The sequence below is a fragment of the Chelonia mydas genome, chromosome 7 (assembly GCF_015237465.2).
Source record: "Chelonia mydas isolate rCheMyd1 chromosome 7, rCheMyd1.pri.v2, whole genome shotgun sequence".
In the NCBI taxonomy this organism is placed as follows: domain Eukaryota; kingdom Metazoa; phylum Chordata; order Testudines; family Cheloniidae; genus Chelonia; species Chelonia mydas.
This window is the reverse complement of record NC_057853.1, coordinates 31,534,148-31,554,137: the sequence shown is the minus strand read 5'-3', so window position 1 is coordinate 31,554,137 and position 19,990 is coordinate 31,534,148. Positions and strand designations below refer to the sequence as shown.

At 57.9% G+C, this 19,990-nt stretch overlaps 2 protein-coding genes across 6 annotated transcripts; both read left to right on the top strand.

Annotated features, from left to right (window-relative positions):
• Positions 1-53: 53 nt before the first annotated feature.
• On the top strand, positions 54-19,548 carry LOC102935859 (prospero homeobox protein 1). Of its 5 annotated transcripts, XM_043550488.1 has the most exons (6): positions 6,138-9,983; positions 11,665-12,676; positions 14,310-14,417; positions 14,844-15,038; positions 15,332-15,439; positions 18,552-19,548. In XM_043550488.1, exons 2-6 carry the CDS (start codon positions 11,678-11,680, stop codon positions 18,585-18,587), a joined length of 1,446 nt encoding a protein of 481 aa, XP_043406423.1. In that variant the 5' UTR covers positions 6,138-9,983; positions 11,665-11,677; the 3' UTR covers positions 18,588-19,548. The 5 variants fall into 5 exon arrangements, with proteins under 5 accessions (XP_043406420.1, XP_043406421.1, XP_043406423.1 ...); XM_043550485.1 differs by lacking the exons at positions 6,138-9,983; positions 18,552-19,548 and adding an exon at positions 54-472 and having other exon boundaries at positions 15,332-15,539; XM_043550486.1 differs by lacking the exons at positions 6,138-9,983; positions 18,552-19,548 and adding an exon at positions 4,457-4,593 and having other exon boundaries at positions 15,332-15,539.
• Positions 1,088-5,280, top strand: SAC3D1 (SAC3 domain containing 1). The gene is made up of 2 exons (XM_007070402.4): positions 1,088-3,365; positions 4,110-5,280. The coding sequence occupies exons 1-2, from the start codon at positions 2,810-2,812 to the stop codon at positions 4,571-4,573; spliced, it is 1,020 nt and encodes a 339-aa protein (XP_007070464.2). The 5' UTR covers positions 1,088-2,809; the 3' UTR covers positions 4,574-5,280.
• Positions 19,549-19,990: the final 442 nt, after the last annotated feature.

Genomic DNA, 19,990 nt, shown 5'->3' with positions numbered 1-19,990 from the left:
GTCTTTGGGTCACAGCCCTCTATTTCAATGACTCATGGTGATTCCCCCCACCCTTCTCCCCATACCAGGTGCTCTGTGTGCCCCCCTTTTCCTTTCCCCCAGGCCAGAATATGTGCATGCCCTCCATTCCCCTCTCTCCCCTATGCCAGGGATTCTGTGTGCCCTCCATTTCCCACAAACCAGGGCCTTTATGTGACCTCTTTGCTCCTCCCGCCATACCAGCGTTCATCATTTCCTCCTATTCCAGGAACTCTTTGTATCCCCACTCATCTAGGTCATATAGATTTGCTACCTGACTAGCTCTACTCTCCTTCCTCAGTCAATCCAGAACTAGCCTAGTGGCTCTCATCTATATGTAAAGCTCTTAGCCCCACACACCCCCAGAGGCGGGACTTAATCTATAAATACATGGTCCTCCATCTTGCATCCCTTTAGCTACCCATCAAATACAGCTCTCAGTTCAGAGAAGCAGGTGAGCCTCACCCAGAGATGGGGAAATGTTGGGTGGGGCATGTCTTGTTGTTTTGGGAGAAGAAGAGAAGAGGGTGAATTATTTACCCCGGGGGCATTTTTAATTTGTAATCTTAACTGTTATGGGAATCCTTAGGGCTTTCTGCCTCACAGCCTTGCTTGCATAATGACCAGGTTTTCTGTATTTTACCTGGTCTGCACAATGGATAAGAGCCTACTACTGCTGCTGCCAACTAATGGCATTTCTCTTGTGGCTTATCTGGTAGAGGCCTGTGCTGATTGCATTGAAGAGCCTGAGTTCAGTCCCCTTCCTAATGGCTCTCAACTATGACTACCATAGAGAAGTATTGGATAGAGCCTTTCTATGAGGTCTGGTGTTAAGGCCCCAGGGCTGGGACTCCAGAGACCTGGATTTGATTTCTGGTGCTGTCACAGACTCAGGGTGTGACCTTGGGCAAGTCACTTCCCATCTCTGTGCCTCAGTTGCAGAGTACTGGCAGGGTACATTGTTTAATGTTTCTGAGGCTTGTAACTACTCTGATGGACTCCTCCGAGTCAGGGAGAGCTGACAGTTCTGGAGAGCTGCTGTCTGTTGGATTTTCTTTAAATTGAATAAAAAACTCAGGAGTCCTGTCTCCTCCCCCCCCCCCCCCCACAACCCCTGTTCCCAGAGCTGGGAATAGAACCCAGGAGACCTGATTCTCTGGCCTCCTCCCAACCCATTGGATCCCACTCTATTCCCAAACCTGAAAAAAGAACCTAGGAAGCCTGACTCCCAGCCCCCTTTAGACCACACTCTGCTCCCAAAGCTGGGAATAGAACCCAGGAGTCCTGACCCTGTTACTCTAACTACTAGTCCCCAGTCCCCTCCCAAAGCCAGGAATAGAATCCAGGAGTCTTGATTCTGCGTGTTAAATGTGTTTTACCTGTAAATTTCCCACCCCTCATGTGTCTGAGAAAGTTCGGATGGGGAAGGTGTGGGTCAATGGAGAGAAATCTCCCTGGTTTTTCAGTGTCCTGGTGTGTGGCTGCAACCTGGCTTTATGGCTTTCTTGGGGGCTGAAATTGTGGGTGAATTCTGATCAGAGAGTTAGGGAATGTGGGTCTGATCGTACAATGTCTCCACACAGCCTGTGGGACTCATTGCCACAAGGTCTCATTGAAGCCAAATTAGAGGGATTCAGACTAGAATTGGATGTTGATCTGAATAACAAGAACATCCAGAGCAAAGAGTAAAATGTCCCCTAGTTTTTGGGAAGAGGCTGAAATCCTCATGCTTCAGGGCAAGAGCTCACTCCTGACTAATGAGGGGTCAGGAGGCATCTGCCCCTGTGATCCACTTATGTCATTACTGAAGGGCTCCTTCACCTGCCTTTCAAGCAGCTGGGACTGGCTGCTCTGGGAGATAGGATACCAGGCTAAATGGGCCCCCGGGCATGGTACTTCCTAGGTTCCTCTTCTGGAGGGGATGTGGTCCCCTTGCCCTGATGGCTGGGGAAGGAGCTCCAGGAGTTCCCTTCCCTGCTCACAGTTGGAAAGCACTTTGCAAGCAGCAAGGAAACAAAGCGCACAGCTGCCAACTTGGGTGGGAACAACTGAGGCACAAAGAGGGCAAAAGAACTCCCTCCCGGTGTCAAGAGGGGAGTCAAAGGGAGAGCTGGGAATAGAACCCAGGAGTCCTGGCTCACAGCCCACCCCCCAGAGCCAGGGATAGAACCGAGGTCTTGACTGCGCCGTCCCCCCCGCCTTCTAAGGGACTAGACAGCAGCATTCCCCGCCCGGAGCCCTGTACGGCTGGGATTGGATGGTGATATCACATGATGATGACGAGCCGTTTGCCGGTGCAGGGAGGAAGCCGCCTCTGGCGCAGTGCATTGTGGGGGAATTGCAAGCTTGGGGGCGGGTTGGAGCCAGTTGGGCATTGTGGGACCCAGGGACGACTCCTTGGTTGGGGGGAGGGGCGATTGGGCTCTTTCCTCAGAGCGGAGAGGCGAGTGGGGGGTCTGGGGGTCAGGACTCCTGGGTTTTATCCCTGGCGTTGGGCAGGTGTGTGGGGGGAGGATATAATTTTGGGGGGCGGCTGGGATTGGTCCAGTTCTCCCATAGGGACAGCCCTGACCCCCAGGTCTCCTCCTAGGCCCCCCACCAGAGGTGTAGTTCAGATCACCCACCTCCCAGGCCCCACAAGGAGGGGCCTTTACCTCAGACCTGCCCCTCCTCAGAGTCCGCACAGGGAGGGCCTGATCCTCCTCATCTCGCCCCACACGCTGTGGGGACCCCCAACAGCCCCCCTGCCCAGATCCTCACACTCTCTGTCTCTGCTGCAGGTGCCTGCCCAATGGGGGGTGCAGATGAGTTCCCAGTGGGCACATGCCCTGGGATGTGCCCGCTGGGTGAGCTGGCACAGCGGGAGCGCCAGGGCCGCCTGCACCGGCTGGAGCTGCGGGAGGGGACGCGGCAGGGTGACCCTGCCCGTGTGGTGAAGGAGTATTCCCGTCCAGCTGCAGGCAAGGAGTTGCCCCGGCCCCAGGAGCTGCGCCCTGCCCCAGTGCTGCTGGCCACTGTGCACTACCTGCTGGGCCAGGTGGCTCCGCGAGCCGACCTGCCCCCAGCTGAGGTCCATGCTTTCATCTCCGACCGGTTGCGTGCTGTGCACCAGGATGCCACGCTGCAGCGGCTGCGAGGGGCTCCATGCGTGGCCCTGCTGGAGCGATCACTGGGCTACCTGCTCCATGCCGGCTACCAGCTGTGCCGGGAACCCCCTGCCCGCTTCGACCCCCACCTCCACCGCACCCAGCTCCAGGAGTGCTTCAGCTGGCTGCGGCGCTGCTACCGGGACAGCTGTCACCACGGGGAGCCGGCCTTCCAGGCCCTTTTCCTCCTCTACAACCTGGGTGAGCAGCACTGGGGGGTGCTGTGCTGCAAGAAGCAAGAGGGAGTCAGTGGGGGTCACTGCTGCAAGCAGAAGTGGGGGGAGGTTTCGGGGGGGGCCTGTGACATAGGGAGTGGGAGGGGGTCAGTAGGGGGCGTTGTGCTGCAGAGGGCAGGGCAGGTTGCTCAGTAGGGGGCGCTGTGCTGCATTCATTGGTCAGTAGGGGGTGCTGTGCTGCAGAGAGTGGGACATGTTGCTCAGCAGGGGGTACTGTGATGCAAGGAATAGCGTGGTGGCTCAGTAGAGGGCGCTGTGCCACAGAGACCAAGGTCAGGGGCTCAGTAGGGGGCACTCTCCCCTGGCAGTCAGTGCTGACCCCAGTGCGATGCTGTGCTGCACGGAGCAATGTGGGTAGATCAGTCGGTGATGCTGGGCTGCAGAGAGGGGGCAGGGGCTTAGTATGGGGCACTGTGCTGCAGGGAGAAGTGCGGGCTCCTTGTGCTGCATGGGGTGGCACAGAGGGCTCAGTAGGGGATGCTGGACTGAAGAGAATGGTGCAAGGGGCTCATAGGAAGCCAGATGACAGGGAGAGGGGGATGTGGTCAGGGAGGGGTGCTGTGCAGCAGGGAGCAGGATGGGGGATCTCAGTAGGGGACCTGTGCTGCAGGGAGTGGGGGGGAGCTCAGCAGGGGGTGCTGTGCTGCAAGAAGCAGCCATGGGGGGCTCAGCAGGGGTGCTGCTCTGATTTGCCCCTTTTCCACCCTAGGCTTTCCGGAAGCCCTGCGCCAGGTCCTGCAGCTCCCAGACCCTGTCCGGGCCTCCCCCGAACTCCGCACAGCGCTGGCTGTCAACTGGGCTTACCTGGAGCGCAACTGGGCACGGTTTTTCCGCCTGGTGCAGGCCCTGCCCTACCTGCCGATTTGCGCCCTCCATCGGCACCTGGGCCCTGCCCGGCGCCTGGCACTGCTCACCTTTAGCCACGGCTTCAGTACCAGGAACTGTCGCTGCCCTCTGGCCTGGCTCGCCCGGCTTCTGGCAGTGGACGGTCCTGAGGAGATGGCGGAGCTTTGCCGCCATCATGGGCTCATGGTGCTGGATGGAGCCGTGGTCTTCCAGAAAGCAGCTTTCAGGGACCCAGACGTGCTGGTCCACAGCCCCTCACAGCTGCTAGTGGACAGTAAACGAGGGGAGGCCCCCCTGCTGGAGATCATCGAAGATGCTTGTAGCTAATGGTTTGAAGAGACCTTGGGGTGAGGATGGGAGCCAGGACTCCTGCGTTCCTCTCCCTGGCTCTGGGAGGGGAGTGAAGTCTAGTTGGCTGGATTGGGAGTCAGGACTTGTGGGTTTTATTGCTGGCTCTGGGAAGGGCTGAGAGGGAGCCTCCTGCGTTCCTGTCCCTGGCTTCTGCTCCATGCAGTGAAAGAGGAATCAGGTTTAGAGTAAGAGACTGGGAGCCAGGACTCCTGGTTTCTCTTAGTGGCTCGGTCACTGATTCTCTGTGTGTCATCTCCGCCAAGCCACTCCCTTTGCCTCTTTTTCCCCCTGCATAAAAGAGGGTAAAGGAAGTAACTTACCTGTGCCTAGTGCAACTGGATGGCTCCGGGCAATCTTTCTCTGTTGATGGGCTTGGCTTCCTCCATTTGACCCCTTGTGCTGCATAATTTGTCTTGCCCCTCCTCCCCGCCCCTCGTGGGTTTGCGATTCAGGAAGCTGGCTTGGATCTTGGGGTTTGTGAGAGTTGGTTTGGGTCTGAGCTTTGGTGTGATGGTTTGGGGTCCCCGATCCACATGGCGGAGAGCTGTATGGAATGGCAGCCAGTGTCCCCTGCCCCAGGCGGGAGGTTGTGGGAGATGTAGGACACAGCCCAGAGCGCCCCTGGAATTTTGGGGTGTCTGAAGGGAGTAGAAGTCAGTTTTACAATAAATGTTGATTTGTAAGAGGTTGTGGGTCTGTGCAGTGGCGAATTAGCCAATGGGCTCATAGGACTCCTGCCCAGGGGCCCTGGCCAATTGGGGAGCCCCACCCCCAGCAGACAAGCACTGAGGTGGGGCTGGGGGAGTCGCAGTGCCGGGCAGGGCGGGAGAAGACCTAGCATCCTCACCCTGGCTGCGGCCCCGGGACTGGAGGAGCTCTGGTTCCCTGCTGTGGCTTCTAGGCTGGGGGGAGCTCTCACTTCCTGCTGTGGCCCTAGCGGGGGTGGGGGGTAGACAGCACTTACAGCGGCTGAGCCGAAGGGGGCAGTGGGCACCGCGGGGGGGGGACTGGGCACCGCGGGGGGGGGACTGGACAGGGCACAAGGTGTGAGGCTGTGGGCGGAGCCACAGGTGGAACAGGGGCGGGACCACAGGCAGAAGCTCTGGGGAGTGGGCCCCCTACTTGCTCTGGCCCAGGGCACCACGAAACTTTAATTCACCTCTGTCTGTGGTGTGGGTCTGCCATGCTGGAGCATTGTGTTAATGTCTAGGGGGACTGAGTATGTAGTGTTCTGAGGCAGTGCGTGGGGGGAAGTGAGTGAATCATTGGGGATAAATGGGGGGTTGTGTTTGTCTAGGGGTATTGTGTGTAGTTGCCTTGTGTGTATGTGGGGAGTCATGGTGTTACTGGGGGATCGGTTGTGTGTGAGGTTTCTCAAGTGGGGGTGTTGTGAGGCAGAGTCTGTGCGTGTGTGTGAGAATTTGAGTGTGGAATGGGGGTTGTGTGTGATGTCTGAGAGTTGGGACGCACACGCATCCTTGCGAGAGGATCTCAGAGAGGAGAGTAGGGACTAGTGGTTTAGCGTGGGGGGAGGGCTGGGGTGGGAGCCAGGACTCCTGGGTTCTATCCCTAGCTCTGGGAATGGGGTGGGAATCCCAAATCTTGGCAGAGATTAAAATGACCCAGGTTTTTGAGACTAAAGCCCGAGGCCTGCTCATCTGGGGGTAGTGCGCCCTGCAGGATGCCCACCAGAAGCATAGTTAGATGCCAGGAAAGAGAGCCATGCGCCTAGGCCGTTGGTTGGGATAGAACGTTTTCCTTTGTGCTTTGTTCCTGTGGTTCAGTAGTTGATACCTGGGTTTGACGAAGGCTCTTAGGGGTAGCTGTAACCCACTAGTTACAGGCTCCCAGAGGGAAGATCTGCTGGTACCTTAACCCAGCAGGCCCGGGATGGGCCCAGATGTGGCCCAGCACCCAGGCCAAGAGTAGGAGAATCACAAGATTCCTCCTTGAGAGAGGCGAAGGCCAGAGACCTGAGGAGGTTGTGCTCATAAAGAAAAGGGGTTTCCCACTGTTTCCTGTTTCCCGCTCCCCGCCTCCTGGAGCCTGCTGGTCTCCCTGGCCTGAGGCCAGATCAGAGCTTGGAGAGGAAAGGCCCTTTGTCCCATTCCTCACACCCATGAGCTAGCCAGTCCCCCTACCTGGGGCTGGATCAGAGCCACTGCCCCAAAATGGGGATGGGGAAAGGCTTGTGTCCCATTCCCCAACCCCCTAAACCAGCCAGTCTATCTGCCGTAAGGCCAGATTTGAGCTAGGGCCCCCTATAGGAGAAAAGCCCCATATCCTGTCCCCAAGCCCCCCTGAGCTAGCCAGGCCCCCTGTCCTGGGACTAGATTGGAGTTGGTGCCCCTTATAGGGGAAAGGCCCCATGTTCCATTTCCTGCCCGGTGGCTGGATTGGAGCTGATGTCCCCTAAAGAGGGAAGGACCTACCCCTCTGAGCCAGCTGGTCCCCCTCACCTGGTGCTGGATGGAAACCAGTGCCTCCTAGAGGTGAAAGGTGCTGTATCCTATTCCCAGGCCTCCTGAGCCAACCAGTCTCCCACTCAGGCCAGACTGGAGCTAGCTAGCACCATCTAGGAAAAAACCCATGTCCCATTCCCAGGCACCCTTGTGTATCCCCAGGATGGGTGGGGGGTGTCTATAACTCAGAATCCGACAGCCTGAGAATCTGGGCTGTGTTTATTTCCCTCCAAGGTGCCTCTCCCTCCCTCCCCTTTATGGTGTCCAATTAAATCTTAAAACAACTCAGGCAAACACACAGCAGCCTCTCAAGAGGAACTGGAGGCCCATGTTCTCACGGGGCCCAGCTGGGACTGATAAGCTGGGACCTTCCAGCCCCTGGGAAACTCCTGCCCGTGATGTCTGTGACGGGGTAAGTGACAGATCCTCAGGTAATGGATGAGGGGCCTGTCTCTCCCAGAAGATTAATGAATCTGCTTATCTGGAGCTTTTATTAGTCTGGGGAATTTTGCCATCATCAGAGCAGGTGACTCTGTTCCGTAGTGATCCAGATGGGTCATGTCTGCCCTTTAAGGTGGTGCTCCAGGGGCTAGGCTGCTGGCCTGGGACTCAGGACAGCTGGGTTCAATTCCTGGCTCTGCTGCAAATTCTATGGGTGATCATCCACTCTGTGACTCAGGTTGCCTGTCTGACAAATGGGAAGAATAATCCTGCCTTTGTCCATGACTGCAAACTCTTAAGGGCAGGAGACTGTCTCTCACTCTGTGTCTGTGCAGTGCCTGGCCCAAAGGGGACCCCAGTCCCAGCTGCGGATTGTGGAGCACTCAGAACAACAGAGGCCCCAGTCTCAGTCATGGGTCTGTGCAGCACCCAGGATGACAAGGGTGCTGATCCCCATTGTGGGTCTGTACAGTGCCTGGCTCAATGGGTACTGTGTGTCCACCCATGAAAGCAGCTGGCAGGTCTCTTGTCCCATGGGTCACCTATGGCACTGGTCACAAAGAACCAGGAGGATCTGTCTGCCAGTGTGCAAGGGAGTTTGCCAATCTGTGCACCTTCCAGAATTGCCCCAGGCAGGGAGCAGATACTGGGTGGGTGGAGGGAATAGGCCCTTAAATACCTTGTGGGCAGAAGAGTGGAGTTTAGTGATTAAAGCGGGGCTGCTGGGAGTCAGGATTTCTATTCCCAGATCCATGGGCGGGGAGGGACTGGGAAGAGCCATGACTTCCCCCCATGCCTCCAGGGGAACAACTCCCTGCACTGGGGTATGCAACTCTGTGCAAAGACCCTATGAGTCCCTGGAACTCTGCTGTGTCAAAGGGGCATGAAAACAGGCCCTGATAATGCCAGCGAGCAGAAAACAAGAGGCGCGGAGTGGCTGGGGTGGGGGCTGGAGATTAAGGGCTGAATGGAGGCAGTGAATGGGCCAGGCAGCACGGGGGGGGCACAAATCCTTTGGACGCATCGAGACGTGAATATAGGAGCAGACACAGCACTTGTGCCTAAGCCCTGGCTTGCCACCCACGTACGGGGCTGGGTGGTTATTGTGGCGGCCACAGGCCCAGACTAATCCACCCGCATTCCTGATGGGTTGGCTAAAGGCTTCTCCCAGGGTTAGCTCATTAAACCAGCCCTGGGGAGTGGGTCTGGGATGAGTGGGGAAGAGACCCTTAAAGACCCTGTGGGCAGGGGAGCAGGGTGGAGCATTGAGGATTGGGGATATGGGAATCAGGACTCCTGGGTTGTGTCCCCACCACAGGAATGGGAGTGATGTCTTGTCGTTGGAACAGCAGGGCTTGGGAGGCAGGTTCTGTCCCGACTCAGGGAGGGGAGTGTTGGCAGCTAGATAGTGGGCCCTATGTGAGGCAGTGTGGGTACGCCTGGCTGTGAGCATTGGGTGTGGTTGTACATGAGGAAGGTGTCTGAATGCGAGTGGGTACATGTGTTTAGGGGAGGGGGTTGTCTATTTGAACAGCTGCCCCATAAATGTCGCAGTTTTAGGTTGCAATTCCCCCTGTCCCCTTCCCTCCTCCTGGGACTCCACAGATCCCAACCTCCTAGGACCCCCCAGACCCTGTTGATCCCCTCCCCCACTGGGGTCACATTGACTGACACACACACACACACTCACTCACTCACTCACTGTGGCCCCTTGGATTCTGGCAGGTCCCTTCATGCTCCGAGGCTGCCCCGGCTGCCAGCTGCCTGAGGGGAAGTACCGTTGTATTTATGATGTGATTTACAGCACCCCAGAGTGGCAGCTGGGAGGCGAGGGCTGTAGCCACCTGACTTAGCCAAGGGTCTGGGGACTGGAGCAGCTGGGAGCCAGGATTCTTGGGTTCTATCCCAGCTCTGGAAGGGCAGTGAGTTCTAGTGGGACAGGGTCAGGGGTGGGAGCTTGGAGTCAGGACACCTGGGTTCTCCCCCCAGCTCTGGGAAGGCAGTGGGGTGTAATGGGTGTTAGAGCAGGGGGGCTGGGAGTCAGGACACCTTGGTTCTCCCCACAGCTCTGGGAGGGGAGCAAGGTGTAATGGGTTAGAGTGGGGGACTGTCAGGATTCCTGGGTTCTCTCCTCAGTTCTGGGAGGGGAGTGGCTTCCTGTGTTCACTTATTTCCTAGCATTTCCTTCTCCCTTAATGGTCTCCAGGACTTGGCTCTTCCTTTTGGCATCTGGGTCCAGCTTGACCCTCCTCCCGCTCTGGCTCAGGATTGACAAGGGGATAACCCTCTGCCCAATCGTGGTTCAGCTCCTCCCCTGCTACTGGCATTCCCCTCCCCCCACGTGGGGCTGTGTCCCCGTGGTGTGATGTCACCAGAGGAATGACCCAGGTCCTTCCTGGCTCTGTCAATCAGTGTGGCAGAGACTAGCTGGCATCAGGAATCAGGGCTCAGGGGCTCTCCCCAGGGTGGGCACCTGCCAAGCGGTGAGTCAGAATACCATCTGCCCCAGGCACCTGCCTTCAGGTGCCAGCATGGGCAAAAGGGGCAGAGTCAACTGGGGATTTCCAGGGCACCCCAGGGATGCTGGGGAGGAGGGAGAACAGAGGTCATGGGGGTTCAGGAGCAGGGTGGGGAAGTTGAGGGGAGGCAGGGTCTGGGTGAGGAGAAGCTGGAATTGGAATATAAGGGTTGGCATACAGGGAGCAGGGGAAGGCTGGGAGTTGGGTGCAGAGTTTGGATCAGGTGATGCTCAGGGTTTGGGGCCAGGGAAGGTCTGGGGGTGGGGTGCAGGGGGTGAAGCAGGGTTGCAGAGGGGCTGGGGGATTGGGGTAATTAGGGGAGCCAGAGGGGATGCAGGGCTGGGGGGTAGGAAGGTCCGGGTTGGGGGTGCAGGAAGAGGTTAGGGGAGAGCTGGGATGGGAAATGCAAGGGAACAGGGAAGGTCTGGGTGGAGGATGTAGGAGGGCTGAAAGGAGGCAGGTTCTGGGTGAGAGGACGTAGAGGGCTGGCTGGGGGGAGACAGGTGGAGGATGCTGCGGGAGGCAGGGCCTGGTTCGGAGGATGCAGGGGGGCAGAAGGGAGGCAGGGGGCTTATCTGTTTACTATAAAGTTTAGCCAGAGTGAGAGCCACAGATCCCAGAATCCTGGTGCTGCCCCCCTCCAGCCAACGTCATGGGGGTTGTTAGATGCCCGTTGCCCCAGCCTCCTGCTTTCTACGCATAACACAGCCTGTTCCTAGTAGTTGTTCCTAGTAGGGGTTTGGGGGGCGGGGGAGAGGGGCTGGGAGGAGGAGGGGTTGCACTCTTGTGTCAGAGTAACAAAATGGAGAGCAGCCTCCTGGCCCTGAAGGAGTCGGGGAGGGGGGTCTGAGGCGAGGGCTGCGGGGAGGGGGGCAGGGATCTCAGCAGGATGGCCTGCCACAACCTGGGGCAGCGAGGGGATCACAGCAGAGGCGAGGCTGGGGCTGGGGGGGGGCTGCTGGAAGGGGGACAGGGCGCTCTCAGATGGGGAACTGGGAGGTCTGCCATAGCCCAGGCCTGGGCGGATGTGGGGGCAGGGATCTCAGCAGGGGATGGAGGGTTGGGGGCACTGTGTGTTGTTAGGGGGTTGTTAGGTTTGTATCAGGCCCACACGCGTCTGCCTTCTCAGGGAGCAGCCAGAGGCCTGTTTGCTTTGGCCAGGGACCATGGAGGGGAGAGTTTGCTGGGGGCGGGGGGAGAGTGAACCTTTGCTCTAGTGGCACCTCTGCCTACAGCCCTTAAATGGCCCTGCACCCTCCCCTAACCTGCTAGCCCAAGGTCCACCAGCTGGGATCTCTGCATGAGCCAGCTGTATTAACCCCTTCCAACTCCTGCCCCACCTTTAGGTTGGGGTTGAGACAGACCCCATCCCACCACACAGAGCGGGATCCTCTGAGAAAAGCCAAAGAAGGAGCGGGTTGGGGGAGTCAGTAGGGGGCACTCTCCCTTCACCGTCAGTGCCCTAGTGTGGTGCTAGCAGGTGCTGTGCTGCAGGGAGTGGGGCAGGTTCTCAGTAGGGGGACTCTCCCCTTGTATTCAGTGTTGACCCTAATGCCCCAGAGCGGTACTGGGGGCGCTGTGCTGCAGGAGGGAGCACAGTGCACAGCCGGCTCCCCAACTCCCATGTGTCTGATCTTTTTTGCAGACTCCCAACAACGATGTCCTTCTCCAGCACCAATCTCAAGCTGGAGCGGCTAGAGGAGCAGCAGCCGGAGGACCCCGGCTACCAGCTCAGCCTCCAGAACCAACCTAGGGGCTGTGGGGACATGGCGGCCCCTTACCCTGACAGTGATCTCATTTCCCAATGGCTGCGCAGGAGTGTGAAGGCCAAGCTGGTGGAGGCCTCTGACTTGGGCGAGTCTTCCCAGGGGGACGGGGAGGTCCAGGCGAAGAGGGGTCTGGATCCAGAAAGTGCCAAGGACTTTGTCTGGGCTAAGCGGGCCCGGGTAGAGAACATTGTGTGCAGCATCAGCAGCTCATACCGTGATGGGGGCCTGGAAGAAGGAGGCTCTGGGTATGGCCGCTCCCGCCGGGCCCAGGAGCGGAGCCAGCTCAAGCAGCAGCTGGAGAAGATGCGTGAGCAAGTGTTTCAGCTGCAGGAGAAACTGTGCCAGATCTACAGCGGGGTAGCCCAGGAGGAAAGAAGCAACATGGGGGCAGCCTGGTCCCAGGAGCCAAGCAGAGTTGGAGCCAGCACTCGGCATCCTGTGGAAGGGAGTAGGCACCCTGGCACCCTGGCCGAGGCCCTGAAGGAGGAGCTTGGGGCAGCCATGACCCAGGTGGTAGACACGGTCATGCAGGTGTTTGCCCGCCAGCAACCCCCACCGGAGGAGCCCCCCTGCAGTTACCCAAGTGACCAGACAGAGGCACTGCCCCTAGTGGTGAGGAAGAGCCTGCCCCGTGCCCCCCCAGAGCTGGTGGCCAGCACCTTCCCCCAGCCCATGGCTGTGCCCCCATACCTGGCTGCCTTCAAGGACAGAGCAGCAGGAGAGGCCTACTGGGAGAGTGTGAGCCTGCGCACCAAGCTGTCCTCACGCCACCTGCTGCAGCCGCACTGTGCCCTCTTTCAGCTGGCAGAGCCAACTGACCGGCAGCTCCCCAAGAGCCAGGCCACAGAGACGCACCATGGCCAGGAGCCAGCACTCTACAGGCCCTCAATATCCTTTAGTAGCCGGCCAGGACTGGGGTAGAGTGGGGAGAGGATCTGATCCCTGTCCCACACTTCCCTCACACATCCTGCCCCCAACTAACCCACACACATTCACCCCCCACACACACACTGCCCCCCCCAATCCTGCTCCCAACTAGCCCACACATATTCACTCCACTCACACAACCTATCCTCCACTGTCCCACCACACACACACTCTGCCCCAAGCCAATCTACACACATTCACCGTCCACGCACACACAGTTTCCCATAGACCCACACACGGGCATCCCCTTGCTGAACTCCCACACACTGGCCCCTGCCTCATATACATATACGGACATCCACACACAGCCTCTTCCTTCTCCCTCCCCCAGCCCATATGCAGCATACTCACACCCATACACACACTCCTGTCCCCCCACCTCACGCACACCCCATACACTCATTGAGCCCTGCCATCAGCTCAGCCAGCCCTCCCCTCTGGCCTTGCCCTGCTCCACTCCACACCTGCTCACATCTTGCTGCCACCTGTGAGGCGTTGGCAGGGCAGGTGTTAGCCTCACCTGCTCCCTCCACACCACCCACCCACCGCTAGTCCCCTGAGGCCTGGCGTAGGTTTAATGGTTAACCAGGCTGAGCCGGACCCTAAGCTGATTGCACCAGCTCAGAAAGAGCTTCCTCCTGAAACCCGCTAGGCACCTGCTGGGAATAATCCCTGGGATTAGTGGGGGTGGGCTGGCAAAGACACTCCTGCTGTCCCCCCATCCTACACACTGCCTCCCACCCTACACGCTGCTCGCTCTACACACTGCCCACCCTACATGCTGCCCTGCATCCTACACACTGCCCCCTCCTGCAACTGCTTCCCACCCTACACACTGCCCCCTCCCCTGACTGCCTCCCACCCTACACACTCCCCCCTCTCCCCGCTGTCCCACGTCCTACATGCTGCCCCCTCCCCTGTCCTACACACTGCCCCCTCCCCACACTGTCCCCCATCCTACATACTGCCTCCTCCCGACTGCCTCCCACCCTACACACTGCCCCTTCCTGCAGCTATCCCCCGCCCTACATGCTGCCCCCTCCCCTAACTGCCCTCCAGCATACACACTGCCTCCTGTCCGCTGCTCTACCCACTGCCCTCTCCCCCCACTGTCCCCGCCCTACATGCTGCCCCCTCTCCTGACTGCCTCCCGCCCCACAGGCTGCCCCCCTGTCGACTATCCCCTACCCTACACACTGCATGCGCCCTACACACTGCCCCTTCCTGACTGCCTCCGCCATGCTGCCCTGTCCCTTGACAGCCATCTCCCCTACACTACCCCTCCCTCGAAAGCCCCCATACACACTGCTACACACACATACACCCCACACACACAACCTATGACCCACTGACCCCCTCTCTCTTTACAGCCTGAGTTGAGCTGCCGGGGTGGAGATAAGAGATTGAGAGGTGAGATTCGTTGGGTACAATGGGGAGGAGGGGCTGGGAGTCAGGACTCTCCTGGGTTCCATTCTCAGCTCGTGGTCAGGGGTCACTGCTTTCTTGGGGGGGGGGGCAGTCTGCTCTCTGGAGGGCCTTGGAGCGAGGTGCCCCCATTATAGCCCTTCCCCTGGTTGCTCCTTAACCCCATCATTCCCAGGAGGGCCTCACCCCTGGGCACCTGAAGAAGGCCAAGCTGATGTTCTTCTACACTCGCTACCCCAGCTCCGGGACGCTCAAGACCTATTTCTCCGACGTCAAGGTGGGTCCTTCAGAACCTCCCCAACTCTGGGACAGTTTGACCATGGACCCTCCCCATGGATCCAGGCCCCCTTCTGTATGGCCCATGCAGGTCCTCTAGCACCATCCACCCATGGAGGGAGGGTCCCTTCCCCCCACCCCCCACACTGACCCTGTTGGCAGAAACAGACACTTAGGTAGATCATGTGACGAGAGATGTGGCGGGGGGGGATTGGACTGCCCTTTTCCCAGGGAGCTGGAGGGCAGGAAGGGGGATTGGACCCCTGTTTGCAGGGAGTTGGGGGCAGGAGGGGGAGATTGGACCCCCCCTTTTCCCAGGAAGTTGGGGCAGGGAAGGTGGGTCACTCCTCCGTTTTCAGTGAATTGGGGGACTGAGGCCCAGGGCTGCGTTGATGGCAACGTCTCTCTCCTCTTGCTGTCCCCCCAGTTCAATCGCTGCATCACGTCCCAGCTCATCAAGTGGTTCAGCAACTTCCGGGAGTTCTTCTACATCCAGATGGAGAAGTTCTCACGCCAGGCATTGAGCGATGGGGTGCTCAGCGTCGAGATGCTGACTGTCACCCGGGACTCGGAGCTGGCACGTGTCCTCAACCAGCACTACAACAAAGCCAATGACTACGAGGTGGGCAGGGAGGCAGGCAACGTGGGGCACACAGACCGGGTGAAGATTTGGGAGGGGCCCCGTAAGTGGGGCACGTGGGTGGGAAGGGGAGCATAGGCCAAGTTGGGGATTGGGGAGGGATCCCGGCTGAGGTGAGGAGTGCAGGCCTGGGGTGATCTTGGCAGCATGGGAGCAATTGACAAGAGGAAACTGACCTTGGGGGAGGAATAAAAGAGCCCTGCTAAGACTCTCCTGCGCCAGGTGTCACCAGTCCTGACAGGGTGATGCCCTCATGTCTTTTTCCCCCCACCCAGATCCCCAGCAAGTTCCTGGAGGTCTCCCAGATCACCCTGCGTGAATTCTTTAGTGCCATCTCCCGGGGCTGTGATGCTGACCCCTCCTGGAAGAAATCCATCTACAAGGTTATCTGCAAACTGGAGTGCGACATACCCGATGCCTTCAAATCCCCCCATGGTCTGCCAGATACTGTGCATGAGTGACTGGGGGAGGGGCGCTGCAGAGTTGGGGTCCTTGGCGGGGGGGGGGGGGGGGGAGGGCTCTGGTAATTTATTGCTGATGTAATCCACAATGTTGCTAAATTGCTGGCTGAGGTCGGGGTGGCCTTGACACCACCCACGTTTCAAAATTATCCTCCCCACACATAGCAGAGAAGGTTGCATTGGGAGAGTGTATGGACTGCAGGCCAGGGAGGGATCCCAGCAGTGGGGGAGGCAGGCGGCGTGGGGAGCACAGGAAAGGAATGGGGATGGGGGAGGGAGGCAGGCAGTGTGGGGAGCACAAGAAAGGAATGGGGATGGGGGAGGGATCCCAGCAGTGAGGGAGGCAGGCGGCGTGGGGAGCATAGGAAAGGAATGGGGATGGGGGAGGGATCCCAGCAGTAGGGGAGAGAGGCAGACAGCGTGGGAAGTGCAGGGTGGTGGAGGCAGGGTTGTGGGAGCACAGGCAGGGGGTGGGGATGGAGGAGGGATCCCAGCAATTGCAGGGGAGGTGGTGTGGGGAGTGCAGGCTGGGGAGTGGAGCCAGGGGAGGGATCTCAGCAGTGAGGGAGGCAGCTGGCATGGGGAGCACAGACCAGGTACAGGTGAAAGTTTCTTCTTGGGGTGGGATCTACAGCTAGGAACAGTACCCACATGGGGCCCATCCACACCCTAAGCAGTGGGTGGTTTGTGTTAGTGGCTGCGCTTGCCCACGTCCATGAGTCTAAGGCCTGTGGGAGGGGGGTGGCGGGGAGAGGGGCTTGTGCTTCCCAGTGTATGTATTGCTGAGACTTCACGCTCCCTCTGGACCCTGCCAATAAAGACACATTGAAAAGCTGCTGTCTGTCTCCTGGGGTTGGGGCTGGGACTGGGGTGCTGGGGTTAAATTCCAGCGGGTGCATGTGCCAGATCACCCTACCCATAGCCCTGTGTGTGAGCCCAGAACATCAGCAATTCATAGTCCCCTGGTCTGGGGGTTCTGGAGGAATTTGGAGGCAGTGTTGTCCAGTGGTTAGGGCACTACCTTGGGAGTCAGAACACCTGGCTCTGCCAAACTTCATGTGACCTCGGGCATATCATGTAACCTTTCCATGCCTTGACTTTTGCTTCAAATGGGGAAAATTATCCTTCCCCTTGTCTGCTTAGGTTCTTTGGGGCAGGGACTCTCTCTTGCTGTGTGTTTGTGCAGTGCTGGGTAAAATGGGCCCCCCGATCTCAGTACGGGTCCTGTGCAGCACCTGGCATGACGGGGGCCACAGTCTCAGTTGTGGGTCTGTGCAGTGCCTGGCACGATGGAGCCCCGATCTCTGGGGGCGGGTCTCTAGCTACTATTGTACACAAACAGTACCAGGCCTGAGACTGGAGTCAAGACTCAGGTGATGTGATACTGCCTTTGAGGGGGGCCAGTGGGGCGATGATTTGCTGATGCCTATGCGGATGAGACGCTGCCAACTTGTGGGAATTAGGAAGTGTGGAGAAAGAGAGAGAGCCAGAGTGAGTGCGGAGGACAATTCCTCCACCCCCCATCTGGATCCCCATTAATTAAATGGCTGCCCTGCTCAGGTGGCTGAACAGCTGGTGGTGCATTTTAAAATCACAAATCCCCCCCCGCCTGGCCCAGCTGCAAATGGCCAGATTAATACACCCGATTAACCGTGGGGGGAGGGAGGGATGATGTTAGCATGATGGCCTCAAAGCCCAAAGTGCTGCAATAGTCTCTCTCTGCTGGCAGCCCCACAAGCCTAGAGCCGCCCCCGTGCTGTGGAATCCTGTCCCCTAGTCCCTGTGGGGGAGGATTTCTCAGCAGAAGCTAAAGGTGACCTCAGTCTGCACAATCATTGCAGGATTTTTCCAAAGCTTTCTGCTTAAAGACACCGGGAGGAACTAGGGGACATAAAGAGTTTTGAGGGAGGGGCTAGTTTGAATTAGATGGGGTGGAGGAGTGACCTGAGGGATGGGGCAGAGTGACCAGAGGGGTGGAGGAGTGACCAGAGGGGCTCAGAGTCCAGGAGTCTCCTGCTTTGGTTCTGAGAGGCAGTGGAGTTTGCCAAGGACTCTTAAAATGCAGTAACTGGTGGCCACTGCGCAGGGAGGGAGGGTGGAATGTGATATGGGGTCTATCAGCTCTGGGTACCAATCCCGATCCAACCCCAGGTCAGAGGGAGTTGGGAGAATGGGCGATGGCTGCTGCTTATACAGGGATTCTTCGGGAAGCACGAAGATGCGGCCGCTATTTATACAGGGGTCCTTCGCCTGGCACTGAGATGTAGCTGCTGCTGGGATGGGCACCGCAGCTGTTTATACATGGCTCCCTCCCTCATCGGTGCTGAGATGCAGCCACCTCTGGGGTGGGGCATGGGAACTGTTTATACAGAGCTCTCTCGCTCAATGCTGAGAGGCAGCCACCTCTGGGGAGGGGCATGGAGCCATTTACACAGGGATTTCTTGCCCGGTGCTGAGATGTAGCTGTTTCTGGGGCAGGGAAAGCACAGAAACACTACCCAACCGATGGGACAGCAGAAGAAGTACACTCCTGTAATCAGCTGGTACGGTAGGAGGTCAAATTGAATGGGCCATGTTGGAATTTGGCCAGATAGTGGGGGCTCTTGGGGAAAGCGCTAGGCAGGTTTAGTGACGAGGCGGTGTCAGTGAGCCTCATTTTGAAATCTCATGTTAAGGTCAGCAGCACAGCACCCCTTAGCCGAGGCACTGGGGTCAGCATTGATTGTGAGGGCAGAGCGCCCCCTACTGAGCCCCTGTCCTGCTCCCTGCACAGCACCGACTCAGCCTGCCCCTGCTTAGCAGTGCTTAGCTAGAGAATTATATCTCTCCCCCCCCAACCCCTTAGCCAGCGGCCACAGGGGTGAGAGAGGGGATGGCAACCCATAGCTGCTGTGCTGCAGTGAGCAGGAGGAGCTGGGGCCAGCAGTCTGGGGTGGAGCAGAGAAGAGGCTGCCTGCCCAAATCCAGGGGTGGCTGTAGATGGGTCCCATTGCAAAGTGGCTGGAACTAACTCGTCTTCCTTTCGCTTTCCCAGCCCCAATCCCTGCAGGAAAGAGTGGGAGACACCTAGGACCCGCAAGCTGGGAGCTGCCATCGCTGCGAGGCTGCTGCTACTCCATTGGGGCCGGGAGCTGCCCCCATAGTCTTGGGACAGAGACCACAGGGTAAATGAGAGCTGTCGGTTTGGTACAGAGCCCTCGTAACGTGCGACTGCTCCTTTAGTCTGTGCCAGCATGTGGGGCTTGCTGGGCTGGAGGCTCTCCCCCTCCCTGTTGGTGCTCCTGCCTGTAGCTGTGTCTGGTACCTTAAAGCCAAGGGCCAGTGGCTTCCTTGCAACTTGGGCCTTGTGAAAGCCATGTAGTCCAAGATGGCCGCTGCGCCATGGTAACTGGGCCCAACAAGTATGGCCCAAGATGGCCGCTGCGCCATGGTAACAGGGCCTGGTCCGTGTGGTCCAAGATGGCCACCTGTCCAGGTTTTCCCAGGATTGTCCCTGCCCTGGGATGTTTGTCCAGGTGTTCAGTACACCTGCAAGCTGTATGGTTTTATGGGCTCAGGATCATCCTGGTGTGACAGGCTGATAACTTCCTGCAATGTCCTCACTGAACGTTACTGAATTAAATTAAAACGTATTGCATTTGTTTTAACATCTTTGCACTCCATGTACTGAAAACGCGATGGTGTCTGTGTTACTGCGGAATTGCATGTATTTCCACGGGACAGGTCAATAGGAGAACAGCAGGAGGTGGTAAAGGAAATTCACCCAGGCAGCCTGTAACATCTCTAGAGGAGACACCCCCTGGAGCACTGCGCGTACACGAGATCAAACTGGATTCTCGAGGGCACAACAGACAAAGAAAGCGGTTTTGGATAAATAGCCTGGTTTTAACCTGACTCAAGGCCTTCTTCCTGATCCAGCAAACAGCCAGCATGTGAGTGGATTCTCGTATTGTTTTGAATGTTTTCTCTGTCGTGCTTTTTACTTTAAGAATAATGTAGGCCTGCCTAGGAAGTGCTGGGGCGTACCTTATAACTGCAGCAATGATATGTGTTAACCGTCTCTAAAGACAGGTTTTAGAGTAACAGCCGTGTTAGTCTGTATTCGCAAAAAGAAAAGGAGGACTTGTGGCACCTTAGAGACTAACAAATTTATCTGAGCATAAGCTTTCGTGAGCTACAGCTCACTTCATCGGATGCACAGATGCTCACGAAAGCTTGTGCTCAAATAAATTGGTTCGTCTCTAAGGTGCCATAAGTACTCCTTTTCTTTTTGTCTCTAAAGAGAAAGCAAACAGGTCTGGCTTGGGCAAGGTGCCCCTGCTGCAGGGAACACTGTGCAGGCAGGGACCTGTGCAGCTTGCAAATCTCCCGGTCAGAAGAGAGAGGGCCGTGGGTCTCCAACAGGAGAGTAAAGAGCTGGGGAGCAGAAAGCTTGGGGGGGGGCCCTTGCTGGGCCATTGAGGGGAAATACTG

What these genes read in the sequence shown, in the direction of transcription:
- LOC102935859 (XM_043550485.1), top strand. Translation starts at nt 11,678, where the DNA reads ATGTCCTTCTCCAGCACCAATCTCAAGCTGGAGCGGCTAGAGGAGCAG. An exon ending in CAGCACTCTACAGGCCCTCA is followed by an intron (nt 12,677 to 14,309) that starts ATATCCTTTAGT and finishes TAACCCCATCAT; the next exon opens with TCCCAGGAGGGCCTCACCCC. An exon ending in ACAAAGCCAATGACTACGAG is followed by an intron (nt 15,039 to 15,331) that starts GTGGGCAGGGAG and finishes CCCCCCACCCAG; the next exon opens with ATCCCCAGCAAGTTCCTGGA.
- SAC3D1 (XM_007070402.4), top strand. Translation starts at nt 2,810, where the DNA reads ATGGGGGGTGCAGATGAGTTCCCAGTGGGCACATGCCCTGGGATGTGC. An exon ending in TTTCCTCCTCTACAACCTGG is followed by an intron (nt 3,366 to 4,109) that starts GTGAGCAGCACT and finishes TTTCCACCCTAG; the next exon opens with GCTTTCCGGAAGCCCTGCGC.